The 16,359-nt window shown below is 31.2% G+C and overlaps 3 protein-coding genes and 1 pseudogene across 4 annotated transcripts; 1 reads left to right on the top strand and 3 right to left on the bottom strand.

Annotated features, from left to right (window-relative positions):
* The first annotated feature begins 3,113 nt into the window (after positions 1–3,113).
* Positions 3,114–8,217, top strand: LOC125816061 (uncharacterized). 2 transcript variants are annotated; one of them, XM_049495654.1, is made up of 5 exons: positions 3,131–3,276; positions 4,162–4,333; positions 6,214–6,330; positions 6,455–6,646; positions 7,864–8,217. In XM_049495654.1, the coding sequence occupies exons 1-4, from the start codon at positions 3,167–3,169 to the stop codon at positions 6,620–6,622; spliced, it is 567 nt and encodes a 188-aa protein (XP_049351611.1). In that variant the 5' UTR covers positions 3,131–3,166; the 3' UTR covers positions 6,623–6,646; positions 7,864–8,217. The 2 variants fall into 2 exon arrangements, with proteins under 2 accessions (XP_049351610.1, XP_049351611.1); XM_049495653.1 differs by lacking the exon at positions 7,864–8,217 and having other exon boundaries at positions 3,114–3,276; positions 6,455–6,892.
* On the bottom strand, positions 7,312–9,862 carry LOC125815026 (terpineol synthase, chloroplastic-like; the record flags this gene model as incomplete). Its single annotated transcript, XM_049494437.1, is given in 9 exon segments — positions 7,312–7,677; positions 7,759–8,010; positions 8,112–8,250; positions 8,328–8,385; positions 8,388–8,478; positions 8,480–8,543; positions 8,721–9,114; positions 9,347–9,605; positions 9,704–9,862. Coding segments are annotated over 9 exon segments (1,782 nt in total), but the record flags the coding sequence as incomplete, so codon positions are not given.
* A 4,052-nt stretch (positions 9,863–13,914) lies between these two features.
* LOC125815025 (uncharacterized) lies at positions 13,915–14,670 on the bottom strand (annotated as a pseudogene).
* Positions 14,671–14,747: 77 nt separating this feature from the next.
* On the bottom strand, positions 14,748–15,655 carry LOC125815024 (uncharacterized). Its single transcript, XM_049494435.1, has 3 exons — positions 15,145–15,655; positions 14,812–14,960; positions 14,748–14,762 (listed from the first exon to the last, which is right to left on the bottom strand). The coding sequence occupies exons 1-3, from the start codon at positions 15,653–15,655 to the stop codon at positions 14,748–14,750; spliced, it is 675 nt and encodes a 224-aa protein (XP_049350392.1).
* Positions 15,656–16,359: the final 704 nt, after the last annotated feature.

Here is a 16,359-nt window from a genome sequence, read left to right as displayed (position 1 = left end):
ATTATGATTTACAATATTATTTACATCAATTTCAATATATATATATATATATATTTGAATTTGGATATTCAGTCAATTTTTAATTGTTTTAAATATTAAAAGTTATTAATTTTTGTATTATATATATTTTAAATTATTAAGTTGTTAATTATTATGATTCATAATATTATTTACGTCATATGTGATACAAATAGAATTTAGAGAGTCGGTCAATTTTTAATTGTTTCAACTATTAAAAGTTGTTAATTATTCTATTATATATCTTTTAAATTTTTAAGTTGTTAATTATTATAATTTACATTGTTATTTACCTCATTTTCAAATAATGTATGTTACTTCATCTATCTTATTTATGTGGCACTAATCGAATTTTTGACTTACAAATACAAATATTTTCATTGAAATTTTATTAGTTCATTGGTTGTTCAGTGTAATTTTTCTTTCGTATACAATTAATTGAAACTAATTGAATATAACACAATAATGGGTTAAAAGGAAAAGATTAATGGATAGTGCCTTGGTTTTAAAAATCAACTTTCTTTCCATACACTACTTTATTTACCCTAGAATAATATAAGAAATTTTTGAAAAGTAGAATTCAAAACTAAAAAGGGTCACAGTTCCTTTGCACATTTAAACTCCAAATCATTTTTATTTTTTTTTGGTATTTCTCCAAAATGTTAAATAAATAATTTAAATTATAATTTCATGTAACACATAGTAGAAAGCACAGAGCAATATATCGTCAGCATAAGCTAACATCTAATATGACCTGGATAAATTTAAAAGGCATTACAAAACTTCTTACAAAATCTAAAGAAATTAACTTAAGCTTCATATTATAACATTTATCATAATATGCATTAAATATAGGAAACTGCGAGACCAACATAAATTTAGATGGTTTCGAAAAGTTAAAATATGTGCATTCACACAGTCAAATTAAATTTTTTTAGATGAATTTAAGAAAAGTAGACAAATTGTCATGAAATCTTGAATTATTATAATAAAAAGGTAAAAAATATGTGAAATCGCATGTTCAAATTAATATTTTCTTAGAAGAACTTAAGTGGAGTAAACAATAAAATTGCCATAAAATCTTGAATCACTGTAATTAAAAAGTCATGAGTATACCATTTAGTTGTAATAGGAGAGTTCTTGTTTTCATTTTAATTTCTTGTTATAAAATCAACTTTTACCTATATTTTTGAGTCACAAACTTTAAAACAGTTTTCAAAGTTATACAATGTCAATCATTAATCATGTTCTTGAACAAATTTAATCTAAAAAAATATACATCATAAAAGAAATTGAAATAAAATACCATCTTTTAATATATTATTACCTCACATTAATAGAATTAATTAAGAATTATAAAAATTGAAAGTGAATGAAGACATGAATATATATTAAAATCTCTAATAAAGAAGACAATTATGGAGGGAGGTGAAAAATTGATTGAATTGAATAAATATTTTTTTAATTATAAAAAATTAAATAAGTAAATAAAGTTTTCTCCCATCTTTTAAGATATGCAAAATTAAATAATGAAAGTTATGAATATGAAAGATTAGATAGTTATGAGTATTTTATTAATATAATTAAGACTATATCATTTATAAATATGTAGAGGTGTGAGTTATAAGGATGAATTTCTTATATTAATTAATTGTAAAATAAAAAATAAAAATTAAAAAAGGAGAAAAAAGAGAGATAAAAATAACTTTGCTTATATCTGATTTTATATATATAAATAACATTTACATTTGTAATATTTTAATTACAATAATATTTATAAATGTTTTAAATTAAATAAAGAAAGAAAAGAAGGAATCTTGAAAAGATAAAAGATAGTAGTATAATATAAATGAGTGAGGAAAGAGAAAATGTAAGTGTAGTTATTTTCAGAAAATTTTAAAAGCATAATTATTTTGGAAAAAAAAACCGGAAAATAAAGAATGAGAAAGAGAAATCTTAGGAAGATATAAATAGTGTAGTAATAATGAGGAAAGAGAAAAGTTAAGTGTACCTATTTTTCTGATTTTTTTTAAAGAACAAATTAAGGGGAAAAAATTGACAAAAAATATAAATGGCAATCCTAGCCAAAGAGAGGTGCCACATCACATCAAATTTTTATCATCCAGATTTATAATGTCTCTTAAATATTTAAGTTGTTCATTATTGTGATTTATAGTAATTTTTTATGTCAGTTTCAAATAATTCATGTTACTTTCTCTGTTCAAATTTATGAGACATTAATAGAATTTTGAAAGTCAACCAAATTTATTATATGCTTTAAAAATATTTTAAATTGTTAATTATTGTGATTTATAGTATTTTATATGTTATTTTGTGTGTCTTCGTTTACTTGTCACTGTTAGAATTTTGAGAGTCAACCTAATTTTTTTTATATGTCATCTAAATATTGTAAATTTCTAATTATTGTGATTTATACATATTTTAAATAATTTTTAAATATATAAAAGATTTTTTAAAAAAGTAAGACAAATTAATTAAGACGAAGAAAATATAAATTTAATATGAATTCTAGAAAAAGCTATTAACTCTATATCATTCTACACGAGAAAAGAATATAAAGAAAATAGTGTGTCATACTAATTACTAATAATTTTTCTGTTATTATTTAAGATAAATTACACGTTGAACTTCATGTAATAATGAGATGCGCTTCTTAATTCTAATTTTTACTTGTGAACAGTAAATTAAAAATATAAGCATTTAAGAAAATAACATATAACAATTTAATATAAAAATAAATTATTTTTAAAATCTATAAATTTATATCACTATGCAATAGTAAAAAGAAAATTAAATTTTAAATCATGAGTATTACCAAAATAACAAATATTCCCATAATTAATACCGACAATACCTGAAATTTGTTTTTGAATTAATCTACATTATGACATTATTTTATTTATGCAAAGAGTTTGATTGGGGAAAAAAATATTGACCAAATTCGATTTAGTATTTTTGTCAACAAATTTATTATTTAAAAATAATAATAAAATAATAGTAAACACTTAAAATTTCTCTATGAAGAATTGATATTAAATTTGTAAGTAATTATATTGGGGCCTTCAGTTATCTAGTAAAGTAGAAGAGGGTGTTGGCGGCAGGGAAAGCGTGGACGCGGTAAGGAGAGATGGGAGACGAAAAGGTTAAGAATGAAGCAATGGAGATAATGGGATTGTTCCAAGTTCTTCCTCGTCTCGTCGTCTTCGATCTTGATTATACCCTTTGGCCCTTTTATTGGTACCACACAATCTCTCTCTCTCTCTCTTTCCTGGATTTGAACTGATGCCCAATTTTGAATCTTCTTTTCTTTTTCAGAGTAATTGATTTGCTTTTCCTGTCGCTGTGTTGGAACTTCTTATATATCAATATATATGTAGGTTTAATATTGATATGGAGTAGTTGATTTCTTATTCTGGTAGCAGGATTGAGTTTTGAACTCTATGAGTGATTTCTGGAATCTAGTACAAGTTCATTTGATCAACTGGTTACCAAGTCAACTATATGTACTTATTTGGCGAAATTTTTAGCATATAGACAGGGTTTAATCAAAGCTACTAGGTTTGGGTGAACACTCTAGGGTTATGTCAGGGGAGGATGTAGCGTCTCTGCAACGGGATCATCTGAACACATAACTTTCAAGACAGAATATAAAATATATATGGTAAATGTACTAAAGTCTTGACAAATGTTAGACCTGAATACATAATTTAATATTACAACGAGTTCAATGCTAAAAGTCTTAGAAGTTGAACCATTAAATTTAAATTCTAGATTTGTCGCTGGTTATGGCTTCTATAGATACGCTTTGCATTTTAGTTGAGCTAATACTTAGTAGAGGTTATGTCCTACTTTTCTGCTCTCTAGTTTAGGAAACCAGCATACCATGTCATAACTTTCTAAAGCCAAGAATGTATGAATTGATTGAATTCTATGTTTTTGTCCGGAGGCCGTTCATTTGGTTTCCAAGTTAACATGCTGGCTACAACAGTAAGTGACTGCTTCTATATTTTCAACACCCTTATTATCTATCCAAAACAAAAGAGAGCTTCTTATTTTCTTGAACTTGGTATGTGGATTCTTGGTTACTCATAATACCATTTGTGTCTACTTTGATTCTTTCAGTGAATGCCGTTCCAAAAATGAAAAGCCATCTATGTATCCTCAGGCCAAAGGTATCTTGCATGCCTTCAAGGACAAAGGAGTGAATGTTGCTATTGCCTCAAGATCACCAACTCCAGATATAGCAAACGCCTTCCTTCAAAAACTGGAGATAAAATCAATGTTTGTAGCCCAGGTGAGATGATAGAAATCTCAGCATCTTGTTTTATTGTTCCTTTGATTCTATGGTAACCTGCAAATTTTATTGATATTAGTTAATTCTGCTGCCCATTTAGATCTGTGCCTCCTTGTTAGTAGCTGACTTTGTTGTGACCGTGCTTTTTCATGGTTGAGGAGTTGGACAGTACGCTGGAGTAGAGAAACACAAGAAATAGGTCCATAACTATGTTATCCATATGTTATGCGATGCAGAGTTTAATGTCACATAGAAATGAATGATACTTTTAAAAAGCCCTTCATGACCAAAAATGTATAGTAAAAACAAAAAGGCTTCTATATAACTTTAACAAACTGTTGCAGTTTGATTCAGGGCTTTTTGTTAGCTAGTTTTTAGTTCTTGTTCCATTTTTTCAGAAAGGTTTCAACATAGCAATTATTTCATGCCAATTTCACTTTTCAGATTGACCCTGCATATATGTAAAATTATTTACTAATTATGCTGATTTCTACAGCCCAACTTAGTTTATTAAACATTTTCTAGGCAAACCAGACTCAGAAGGCATCTTCAGATTTATGTGGTCCATAAATTATTTGCACGCCACATTCTAGTCTAATTGGCTGGTCTTTCCGTCTTGGTGGTTTAGTTGGTTTTCTAATCACCTCCTATATAGGTTTGGGAATGTACTTGAGACGAATTTAGTTTATCTTGGCTTTTGGGACTAGGAGAGCTTAAATATTTAACTTCACTGTAGGTGGAAAAACTTAACCTCTTTAAATATTGTTAAGTCAAATAATACCTTCTTTGTTTCACACTTGACCCACTTACTTGAAATCGTGTCCATATTCAGCTATGGCACTGAATAAACTCGAAGGAGAAGTAAATTTCCTTTTTAGCTTTAGAACCGGCATCAACATCTTGGCTCCACTTATAATATTTATTTTTTCCTGAGAAGTAATCAAGGTGACGTTCTTCTCACATATCAAAAGGAAAAAAATTTCAGACTGAGGTGTCTTGGCCGAAATGACTATCTAGCAACAAGCATAGGATTCATTTCCACCTTATGATTGGCACTAAATCCAAAGGAGGCACCCAAGTATCTAGGCTCGTAAACATGTTGCCCGGACTCTATGGGTGCATGTAAGATACTCCTAAAGTAATGAATTTAGGAGAATCCGACACAGGTGCGACAACATTTTTGAAGAGTTTGAGCAACATAGCAGGTAAACCAGCAGTTGTCTAAAACTAGTAGGTCATAAAGAACATTTATCTTTATCTATTATCAACACTCTGTATCAATTGATATTCTCTCTACTTTCCTTGTCAACTTACCCACTTGTGGGCCACTTACCTATATCAACAAAATCGTTGAGGTATCATCTTTTAGCCACTGCTATGCAACCTCAAGAATTATGATAGCTCAAAGGTATCGAGACAAAGCTCATCACTGTAGGGACCTCTTAGGAAATTCATATATTGTATTGTTTCTGTCATTTCACAATTCCTTGCACCAACAACCTAAAGAATATGCTTATAATATTACAAAAAAACAGTGTTGGATGGAATTATTAAAAAAATAAATTAGGATAAAGGGTAAAATAAGGTGGTTAAGTAATAAGGGCAAGATGAGAACAAATTGATCACACCAAATTGACTGTTGCATAAAATGATAACCTTTTATCGTTACGCAACAACAAATTTAACAATACGATACAATAAAATTTAAGTAACAATCAAAACAAATATTGTATTTAAAATAATAATATGATACAATAAATAGGTAACCATCCAAACAAGCTGTGTAAAATGCTCACTTCCATGACTGGGCCCTCTATATTCATTTTTAGCTGATGCTGCTTACTGTGTGAGGTCATCATGCTAATGGCTTAGTGTTGCAGGAGATATTCTCCAGTTGGACACACAAGACGGAACACTTTCAGAAAATCAACCGAAAGACTGCGGTGCCCTACAATGAGATGCTGTTTTTTGATGATGAAAATCGGAACATACAGGCGGTAAAATCACTTTTTGAAGCATTCAGTTGATTCAAATAATTACATCACTTGTCGGTCTAGATCAAATAAATGTTACATGCAAATCCTGGAGATACACATAGTAAGCTAAAGCAGTATTTTTCAGGTTTCAGAAATGGGTGTCACAAGTATATTGGTGGGCAAAGGGGTAAATTTAGGGGCTTTGAGGCAAGGACTCTCCGAGTTTGTTAAGAATTCTGCTTCAGTTGAAAAGAACAAAGAACAATGGCGCAAATTCTCAAAAGAACCAGGTTCATGCACAGTGACGATTTAGCAGTCCCCAGCACACAAAGAAAGGTAATTCTTGGGACATCAGTTGCACTAGTAGTCAAGAATATGGCACAAGTCCCGTATCGATTCATCCATATCTGTTCTCATTAAAGGATCACCGTCCAAATTTTTGGACGTTATTGTTGTATGGATATTGACACTTTGAACTTGTTCAATAGGTAGGTTTCCTATCCTATGATGTAAAACACTTTGGATAGTGGGAAAACGTTTCATCCACTATGATTCAAAATTTGAAAAGGTTATTTGTTGGTGAGCTGTTATTTTCCTTCTGGACCATACTCTGAAATGAGATTTGTCAAACGTTAAAACTTTCCATAGTTCTGATATAGGAGCCATGTAAAGTTGTCCTTCCTTTTAGAAAGAAACGCGTAACTTGAGGCTATCAGATTCCAAAAGAAAAATGGCACTGTGGTTGATTATATAGCTTAACATGAGAATCAACTGCCCAATCATATATAGTTATGATGATGGAGAGTTTTTTGTAGTTTTCTTTTTGATAATGTATTGTGTACTATGCATACTGCACCAACTGACCCTTCTCTCTCTCCCCCTGCCCTTTCTATAAATGGGGAGGAAATTACAAGGCGGAGAATCAAAACCTTACAAACAAGGTGAAAGTTCAGGTAACCAACCAACCAATTGTGCTACTAAGATTCCCCAACTCACTGACCCCTAGATCATGAATTTCTCTTTATAGTTGAACATAGAGTCGTCCTCTTTTTCTGCTGAAGAATGTTTGTATCCTAGAGGAACAGATTCAAAGAGCAACGCCATGATGTGATTTTTAGTCGTGGAGTTATTACCACCATGGCCATCACCATGCTGATACATGCATTGTGCCATTCTTGCTAGGTTCATAGCACACGTAACAAATATCTTAGGGAAGGGGTGTGCTGCTAGGTCATGAGCTTCGTTCAATTTCTTCCATGTTTGGCTAATTAAAACTCTGATGTATTGTCTAGCCTCTTCTTCTGAAGCTTGTGTTTCGTTCATGTAACATTGTATTGATTTTGGCACATCACCCCTTTTCAACTCGTCCTGCATTACACAATGGAAATACTAGTGTTGGTAAATAAAAATAATTAGGCAGATAACCTTGTATAACATGTTGAATTATACCGATGATGTTCCTAAATCATTGGCAAGCCTCAAAATCAACGCTGAGCAGCGAATTATTTCATGGTAATTATTCTCCAAGTAATGCAATGCCTCCTTGTTTACGGGGTTGGCAACGAGGAAATACGCATGTACTAATATTACTGGAGCTGATATTGAAATCCAGGCATTGTCTATATATTCTTCCATACTTGGGATATACTGGCTATGGTACCACTTTGCTACTCTCAGGTATGATTTGCACAAATCTCTCCACTGAAATTTAAATTCACAATGTAATATTGCATATCGAGTTTAATTTATATACATGATAATTACTTGTCTTATTTTCGAAAAAAAGAGAGGGGATAAGTTACCGCATTTCTTAGATATGGTAAAATGAAAATGCCTTGCTCTTCAAAAGCATCAGCAGCGACTTGGTTAATAAAGTTATCGAGCGCATAATAACACATCTTCATATTGTCTGGGAGTTTATCCAATTCTTTGATATTCCATCTAAATTTTTTTTGGAAAGAAATTAAAATTAGCTAGAAATTAATTATGCTTTAACAAATTTTGACATTGTTAATTACCTTTGGATGGCATGTGTAAATATTTGTAGTTCATCCAGAGTACCAAAAACATCATATCATCTATTGTGGTTACTAGAGCATTAACTTTTGTGGCAATTCTTCTGAAATATCCATATTGAGGAAGAAAATTTACTCCAATTGTCCAAAAAAAAATTCTCCACCAACCTATCTCTAGCAAATGGCAGATTCTCTGCTAAGCATGTTTCCTTCCACCACCTATTAATTTGATCATGAAATGGTTTTATATAATAATGCAGAGTCGGTAGAATTCACATTTGACTACGATTCAAATATTTTAAAACTATGGAAAATTATTACCTATATGTCAAAATATTATATTAAAAAAATGCATGAAAAACTAGAATTGAAGTTGGGTTCATGGAGTTTAATTACCTTGCCACATATTTTAGGTCTTTAATGTGAGTTTCTTGAACAATATTGAAGTCAAGGGTAGCAAGTTCAAGCATGAAAGGGATCATCATGTCTTGTCTTTTCTTGTAATAATTGATAAACCATTTGGTCTCTAATCTCAACATCCTCCAATGCAGTGGAACCTCCAAGGCATGGTGCACCAATTCAACCAAATTTTGATCCATATCATTTTTATTTTTATCAGCCAAATATTCTCTTAGGTGTTTTTCTGTCAAATTTCTTGCTAACTCCAATTCTTTTTCACCTTCTATGGCAAGAAATGAAGCTTCATACAAATATAACATCCCCTTTGTGTCCTCATTATGATGAATTTCACCAAAACCAGTTGTATTGTCATAGAAACCATCAAAAATTTCTGCAACCAGAACAAGGTTTTATTAATTTGTATCATATGATTCGAGCCTTGGAATGAAAAAAGTAAGGCAACATGCATATGGTGCAAATAATCCAAGAAAAACGCTTTCCTTTTAGTAGATTTTATTTATGAAAGTGTAAATTTGAATTAGTCAGGCCGAAGGATACTAGATGGATATAGTAAAAAAATAGAATAGAAGAGAGGGAGAAAACTAGTAGATATGATAACGGACCTTGTGAAATAATGTTAAATCCATGTTGTCTCAAGAGCCTGAATTCAAGAGCTTTAGCATACAAGTGATCTCTTTTGCTATTTTTGTCACTTAAGTTATTCAAAATACTGTATATTTCATCTTCAAAGTGATGAGACAATCCAAGCCTTTGCAAATCATCAATAATCTCCAACTGCTCCAATTGCTTCATGTTACGATCACTGAGCATAATCTTCACTTCCATCTTCAGCTCATTGCGGCGTCTCATGAATTTCTCGTCCTACATATATAGATTTGGGTTAAAAAATAAATTATAAGATGTTATTAATACAGATAATATATAAGTTGTTAAATAAGTTGCTAGAGAGAAATGGTTACTGGATAATGATTCTTCAGTGATTGAATATGATTATAGTCCCAAATAGAAGGTTGATAATTTCCAGATCGTCGAATTGGTACATTCGAAATGCAAGATTTTGGAACTTCTAATTTCCAAATTAAATTTGGTTTGCTAATAAACATTGCCATTTCCAGTTTATGTCAACTAGCCATATATGTATGAGCTTAACACTTTGCTATATATAGCTGTTAGAATTACGTGTGGTGTTTTGTAGTATGTTGAAATGAAAAAAAATAATATGTAATGTATTACACCTAAGTGCTGATGGCGGAGTGAAAGAGCTTTGCTGGCGAGCTCGATGGATATCTACCAATAACTTTAGTCCGAACTCTGTATTTATGTTTAACGATCAACTTTTTTAATATTGTATGAGAAAAATTATCTAAATAGACAACTTATTTTTTCATATTCTCTAAAATTTCCTATCATTTGAAAAAATTACAAAAATCTCTACTCTCTCATATTCTCGAATACATCACTTTACGTGATATATCAGGACGCATACCATGTATCGAGATGTTGAGCGATGTATTCGAAATCGAGACGTTGAGTGATGTATCTGAAACTGAGACGCGATGTTTCAGGATATATCAGGATTTCACTAAATTTAAGGGATTTTTGTAATTTGAAAAATAGTAGGGATATAATGTAATTAGCTCTTAACACTATGAGATTTTTGTAAAATTCGGTGATGTATAAATAATTTTCAGAAACCCATCAACTATATTTTTAGAATTTAATAAACTCAGAATTTTAATTAGATCCACCTCTGCGTCTAACTTGTACTTTTCATGCATATAACCTATACAGTTTTGTCGATTTTGTTTAGTCATTGATGCTTTAGTTTGCGTATGATATTAGATTTGATCAACCAACTACTGGAAAGAAAATAGCACAACACAATAATCTAAAGGAAAAAGACATATATTTCATGTTTCACATGACTACGTTTAATTGACAAGAGTTATTTTTATTTCTTTTATAAATATATTTGGTAGTCGTTTTAGTTTTTAAAATGAATATTATTCAAACTTGTAGATATGTCACAATCCCAAATCTAATAATTTTACGAATATCATTTATAATTATATTTCTGTACAACCACCATCTCGTCATATCTATTTTTTATTTTTCTTTCCTTGTCAAATACAATAGTAATGGGCCATTACTTATGGCTAACCCACTGGCAAAGTATTCTGCAGACGATATTTGATACTATTAAAATGAGTAGTTAAAATTAATAGGGATAATTGTACATAATGGCAAACTTTTAATGTAAAATAAATACAGTAGCTACCGTTTCATTTATTTCCTTTAAGGAGCAAAGTTTCGGTCAGTTTGCTATTAATGGACCCCACCGATTTGTATAAGTAAAAAAAAAAAGTTGACGTTATTCTCTTCCTTTATACAATATCTTCTTCTAGTTTATATCTCTTATTTCCTTCAATTTCTCTCAAATTTTCTCCCCAAAATTAGTTTGAAATTTCAAATCTCCACCAGCACGTTCTCAATCGCGGTTTCAAAATCCCTTCAAAAATTTCAAGTACCGCCAAAACTTATCTCAATCGATTACTTTAAATTTTTGTCTATTTTTTTCAATTTTTTCAAGCTATTTTCACATCAGTTCATAATCCATACAGAGTTTTCCTTCAAAGAATGGATGCCCAATCTCCATCTAAGCCCATCTTTTTCCTTGGGTTTAACTCAGGATTTTGGGGAGGTTTCAGGTTCAATGTCCAAATCCAACACAATGCAAGAGATCAAATCCAAATTGAAAAATAACCCAATCAGATTGGAGGGAATGAGTGCAAAATCGAAGCAATCCAACATCAAAATTGTGGAGGGAGGTAAGAAAATCAGTCTACTGCTGGGTCAAGTAAAAAAAGGAAAGAAAAAACAACTAATTATAAAGAAGAGAATGCAAAAAGAAAGGAAGTTGTTGTTTCTGGCTTATTGGAGCATGATGAGGTATTTGTATAATCATTATTTTTGTATATGTTACGATTTTATATTTTTCTTATATTTTCTGTGTTGATTCATGTCTTATAACTGTTTGTTTATACAGTTTTATATAGTCACTATGTTAATATCCAAAGTTAAGTGTATAGAATAGAACTATTTAACTATACATACAATGTAAACAATTATACATTTGAAATTGGTTGTATAATGTATAATATATATACAATATAAACATTTATACAGTTTTGTGCATTGTTTTATGTATAAGTTTTTTTCATTTGTATAAGGATCCTATTTGTATAATGTTCCTTTAGACATATACAATTCCACAAACTTATACACATACATAAATGATTTGTATTTCACTATATATACAATGTAAACAATTATACATTTGAATTTATTTGTATAAGTATAATATCAATAGTTATTGTATTCGTAGCGGTACAACAATTTATCTATATATACAATATAAACATTTATACAGTTGAAATTAATTTGTATAATGTATTTTTTCTTTATAAAACTTATATATGTTATTTTCATTTAAAAGCTATTTCATACATTTTGATATATGTACTTGAGTCTTAATTATGTATACGTGTGTATTTTTAGTAAAATTATATATGCATTTTTTCAGGCTGTTAAGTTTTTAGGAAAAAGAGAACCAACACGCATACCTCACATGCAGTGTTACACAAATATTGAAGTAATGAAAGTGTTAGCTACAAAGCTTACTAGTTCACAGTATAAAGAATTTTGTGGAACAACATGTTTTGCCCAATTATCTAGCATTCGTAGGTGTCATGTTCAAGCACAACTTATTAGGTGCATGTTTTTGAGAGAAATTGAGGGTAGCTCAAAAGATGCAATCCTGATACATGTGAATGGTACCACTTTGCGATTCACCATTCGTGACTTTGCTATAATATTTGGGTTAAAATTTTCAGACAATGAGAAGGATTTTGTCTTTAATACCAAAGAACCAAACATAATTATTCTTCAGTATTTTGGAGTCGAAAAAGCCATCACCTAGAATTAGTTGGTTGAAAAGTTTGATAATAAGGTTTGGGGGGATAATGATGATGATGCGGTGAAGTTTGCTATATTGTTCTATATACATTCATTCATCCTTTCCGAAGAACCAACCAGTACTGTTATTGATAGGAAAGACTTTGATTTGGTTGAATCGGGCAGATACATTGACTACCCATGGGGTAAAAAGGGTTTTGACCTTCTGATTCTGCATTTGCACACTAAGATCAAACACGATGGGAAGTATTTCAGGTTGTATGGTTTCCCACTTGCTTTGCAAGTGTGGTTTTATGAATGTTGTTCGAATTTTGATGAGGAAATTGCTGTTAAGGTATCTCATCACATCCCTAGGATACTTAACTGGAAGAAAAAAAAAGATTTCCCTCGTCTAAGCTATTTTGCTAAGGGCATGTTCAGAGACGACAACAATCCGGTACGCACTGTACAATTTTATGTATAATATATTATCTGTATAAATATAATATAGATATATAACTGTATAAATATATAAAAGTATAAATATATGTATCAATTTGTGCTATAGAAAACTATATGTATAAATTTGCTCCATGTATTATTATTTATACAAGTTTTTGACAATGTATAAATATACCTATAAGTATGTGAACTTTATAAACATAACCTCATTTGTATATATAAGCTTATAAACTGTATAATTATACATATAAGTTTGTCTAATGTATATATAAACTGTATATGTTTTTACATTTGATTAAGTAAACATTTTGTATAATGAATATGTCAATATGAACATGTCTATATTTTGCAGCTTGTTTTTAAGAATATAACTCCAACTCCAATGGAACTCAAGATTCTTGAATTACCTCCTGAGTATGTTCAATCAGATTCACCTCCAACATAAACAACAGCTGCAAATGCTTTAGACGATGATTTTCAGGATCCTCCATGTCCAATAAATAACAAGGGAAAAGAAAAAGTTGATACTTGTTTGTCGCCTCCTAAGAAGAAATCAAGGCAGACAATCACTCCTATTCAGAACAAGACAACACCTAGGGTCATTTCAAAGCAACCTTGTTTAATAAAGTCTCCCCGACGTGCCAATGTTGCAAAAAGACCCAACTCATACAGTTTAAACACAAAACCAGTTTAGAATAACATTCAAGTATCAATAAAATTGAATTTTACACTCAAATATAATCGAAAGAGCTTATTAAAATTCTTGAGGTCTGTTTCTACATGAACACCTATTGTGACCTGCAACTCCACATGTGCTACACGTATGCTTCCCTTTGAGACCAAGCAATTCACGTTTTGTTTTTGAACGGGGTTTATTTTTTGGCCTTCCTGGAGGTCTTTTGAATTTTGGAGGCCGGACTTCATCATACATTATGTATTCTGGTATCACCCATTCTGCTACATCAGGCAATGGATAAATTGGTATCTCATAAATCTTCAAAATCGTTTTTGGTTTATACAAATCCGAGCAATATCCATCAGCCACTAGACTTTTCCGCTTTAGTACAGCCCAAGCATGTTCACATGGTATTTCTTCGTATTGAAACTTTCCACAACTGCATGTTTTATTCTTTAAACATACCACAAAACTCCTACCATCATCAGTCACATTGTATATATTCAGTTGACGGCACAACCTGTGTCATACAAATAGATTTATTTATATGTATAAGTCTATACAATTGTATATATATTCTATCTGTGTGCATAACTGATTAATTAACACTACATATACATAAAACATACCTCTATTCGTGTGCTCATTGCTTCATTTTCGATCAGTATCTTCTGAAATTTTCCAATCAACAGAGTAAATGTGCAGGCTGCCTCGTGTTTGTTGTCATGATTCCATCTCCCAAACATCAGTCTAACCTCTTCTAGAAAATTAAAAATTGGTAATTCACGTGTAGACACTAATGCAACATTTATACTCTGCAATGTTAGACGTCATAGCGCATCCCCGATGAGTTTCTGCATGACACCTTGACCACTTATCATATCCAGCTAGCTCCAAATACTCTTTGACACCTACATCAACCTTTTCTACAGTATCCATCAACCTATCAAACTCAACTTTACTGCAAGTCTTTGCCATGGTATAAAACACAGAACTTAGCTCCTTTGATGCCTTCCTAAATTTCTTCTCTACATTACACCATATGTGCCACATATAACCATAATGTGGCACGTTTTTATACACTTTTGTGACTGCCTTTATGATGCTCTCATTTCTATCGGAGACTACACACATATTACTTCTTTCCCCATAAGCCTCCCTTAGTTGTACAAAAAATCAAGACCAAGCTGCGTCATTTTTCGAATCTATGATACCATAGGCCAGTGGAAAAATATGTCCTACATTTTTATTTACATACAAATTAACATAAAATCAAAAATATACATTCAAAAACACAATGAAACATACCTGCTCCGTCCATTGTGCTTGCAGCCACAAATGTTCCATTATACGGTCCTCTTAGGTGACTTCCATCAACAACTATGACAGGCCTGCAATGATCAAAGCCTTGTATACAATTATTCAATGCAACAAAAAGATACAAGAACTCATTTTTGTCTGTTTTCTTTAGACGTAGATGCGAGCCTGGATATGTAATATCTATCATATACAAGTATGCTGGAAGTTTGCTGTAAGATGCAGCTGTGGTGCCCCTCAATGAAATCAGAGCCTTTTCTTTAGCCCTCCAAGCCAATGAGTAATTTACATCAACTCCCAAATATATCTTTACATCACTCCGAATATCAGAAGGTGTATATTTTCTCTTGTGATCAACAAGCTTAGGCTTAACGATCCCACCAATCAGCTTGCTTGTTGCATGTTTTTGTGAATACATTTTATCCTTCAAAGAACAAGTATGATCTGTATTAAATGCTCGGATCCTAAACATTCCAGACTTGCTGATATTTGATGCTTTCATCAATCACTCACATTCATCAGAAATACATTCCAGCGTATAACTACATCAGCAAATACAACACAACATATCAATATACAAATAACTAAAACACCATATACACTAATGTATTTGTTGTATAAACTAGTTACCTGATTGCATTTGACCTCACAGTTCTATATTGAAATCTATTTTCAATTGCATAATTTTCCATCACAGATTTCAAAGTGGCTTTGTTCTTATACACTTGGTCAATCTCCACGTAGTTATTACAAGGATCTGAAATGACTCCATTGCAGCTCCCTGACCCCAAGACACAAATCGGCTCTACCAATTCACCAATTGACAGCTGCATAGTCTCAAAATCAGCAATACCATCATTAAAATTTAATGTAACCATATCATTCTCCTGATTTGAACTTTCACACAGTTCAGTGATATTGCTACTATTATCCATTTTGCTTATACAAATTGGATACTTGTTGAAGTCATCTGCAACCTTTTTAAGCATGGTATACACTACACCCATGTCGTTGTGAATCAATATTGGCGTTTTGCTTTCTTTAACCTTATACTCAATTTTCAGCTTAATCACATTTGTATCAACACTGAGTTGCATTGCAATAACATTATACAACTCCTTATACGATGAACTTTCTTTAAAAATCACCCCCTCAATTGTATAATCAACGCAACAATTGTCATTGTCCCATCTACCGGAATGCATA

The sequence above is a fragment of the Solanum verrucosum genome, unplaced genomic scaffold, assembly GCF_900185275.1.
Source record: "Solanum verrucosum unplaced genomic scaffold, falcon-dt-bn FXZP01000261.1, whole genome shotgun sequence".
Taxonomy (NCBI): Eukaryota; Viridiplantae; Streptophyta; class Magnoliopsida; order Solanales; family Solanaceae; genus Solanum; species Solanum verrucosum.
Note: the sequence above shows the minus strand (reverse complement) of the source record. Positions and strands in the feature narration are given on the sequence as shown.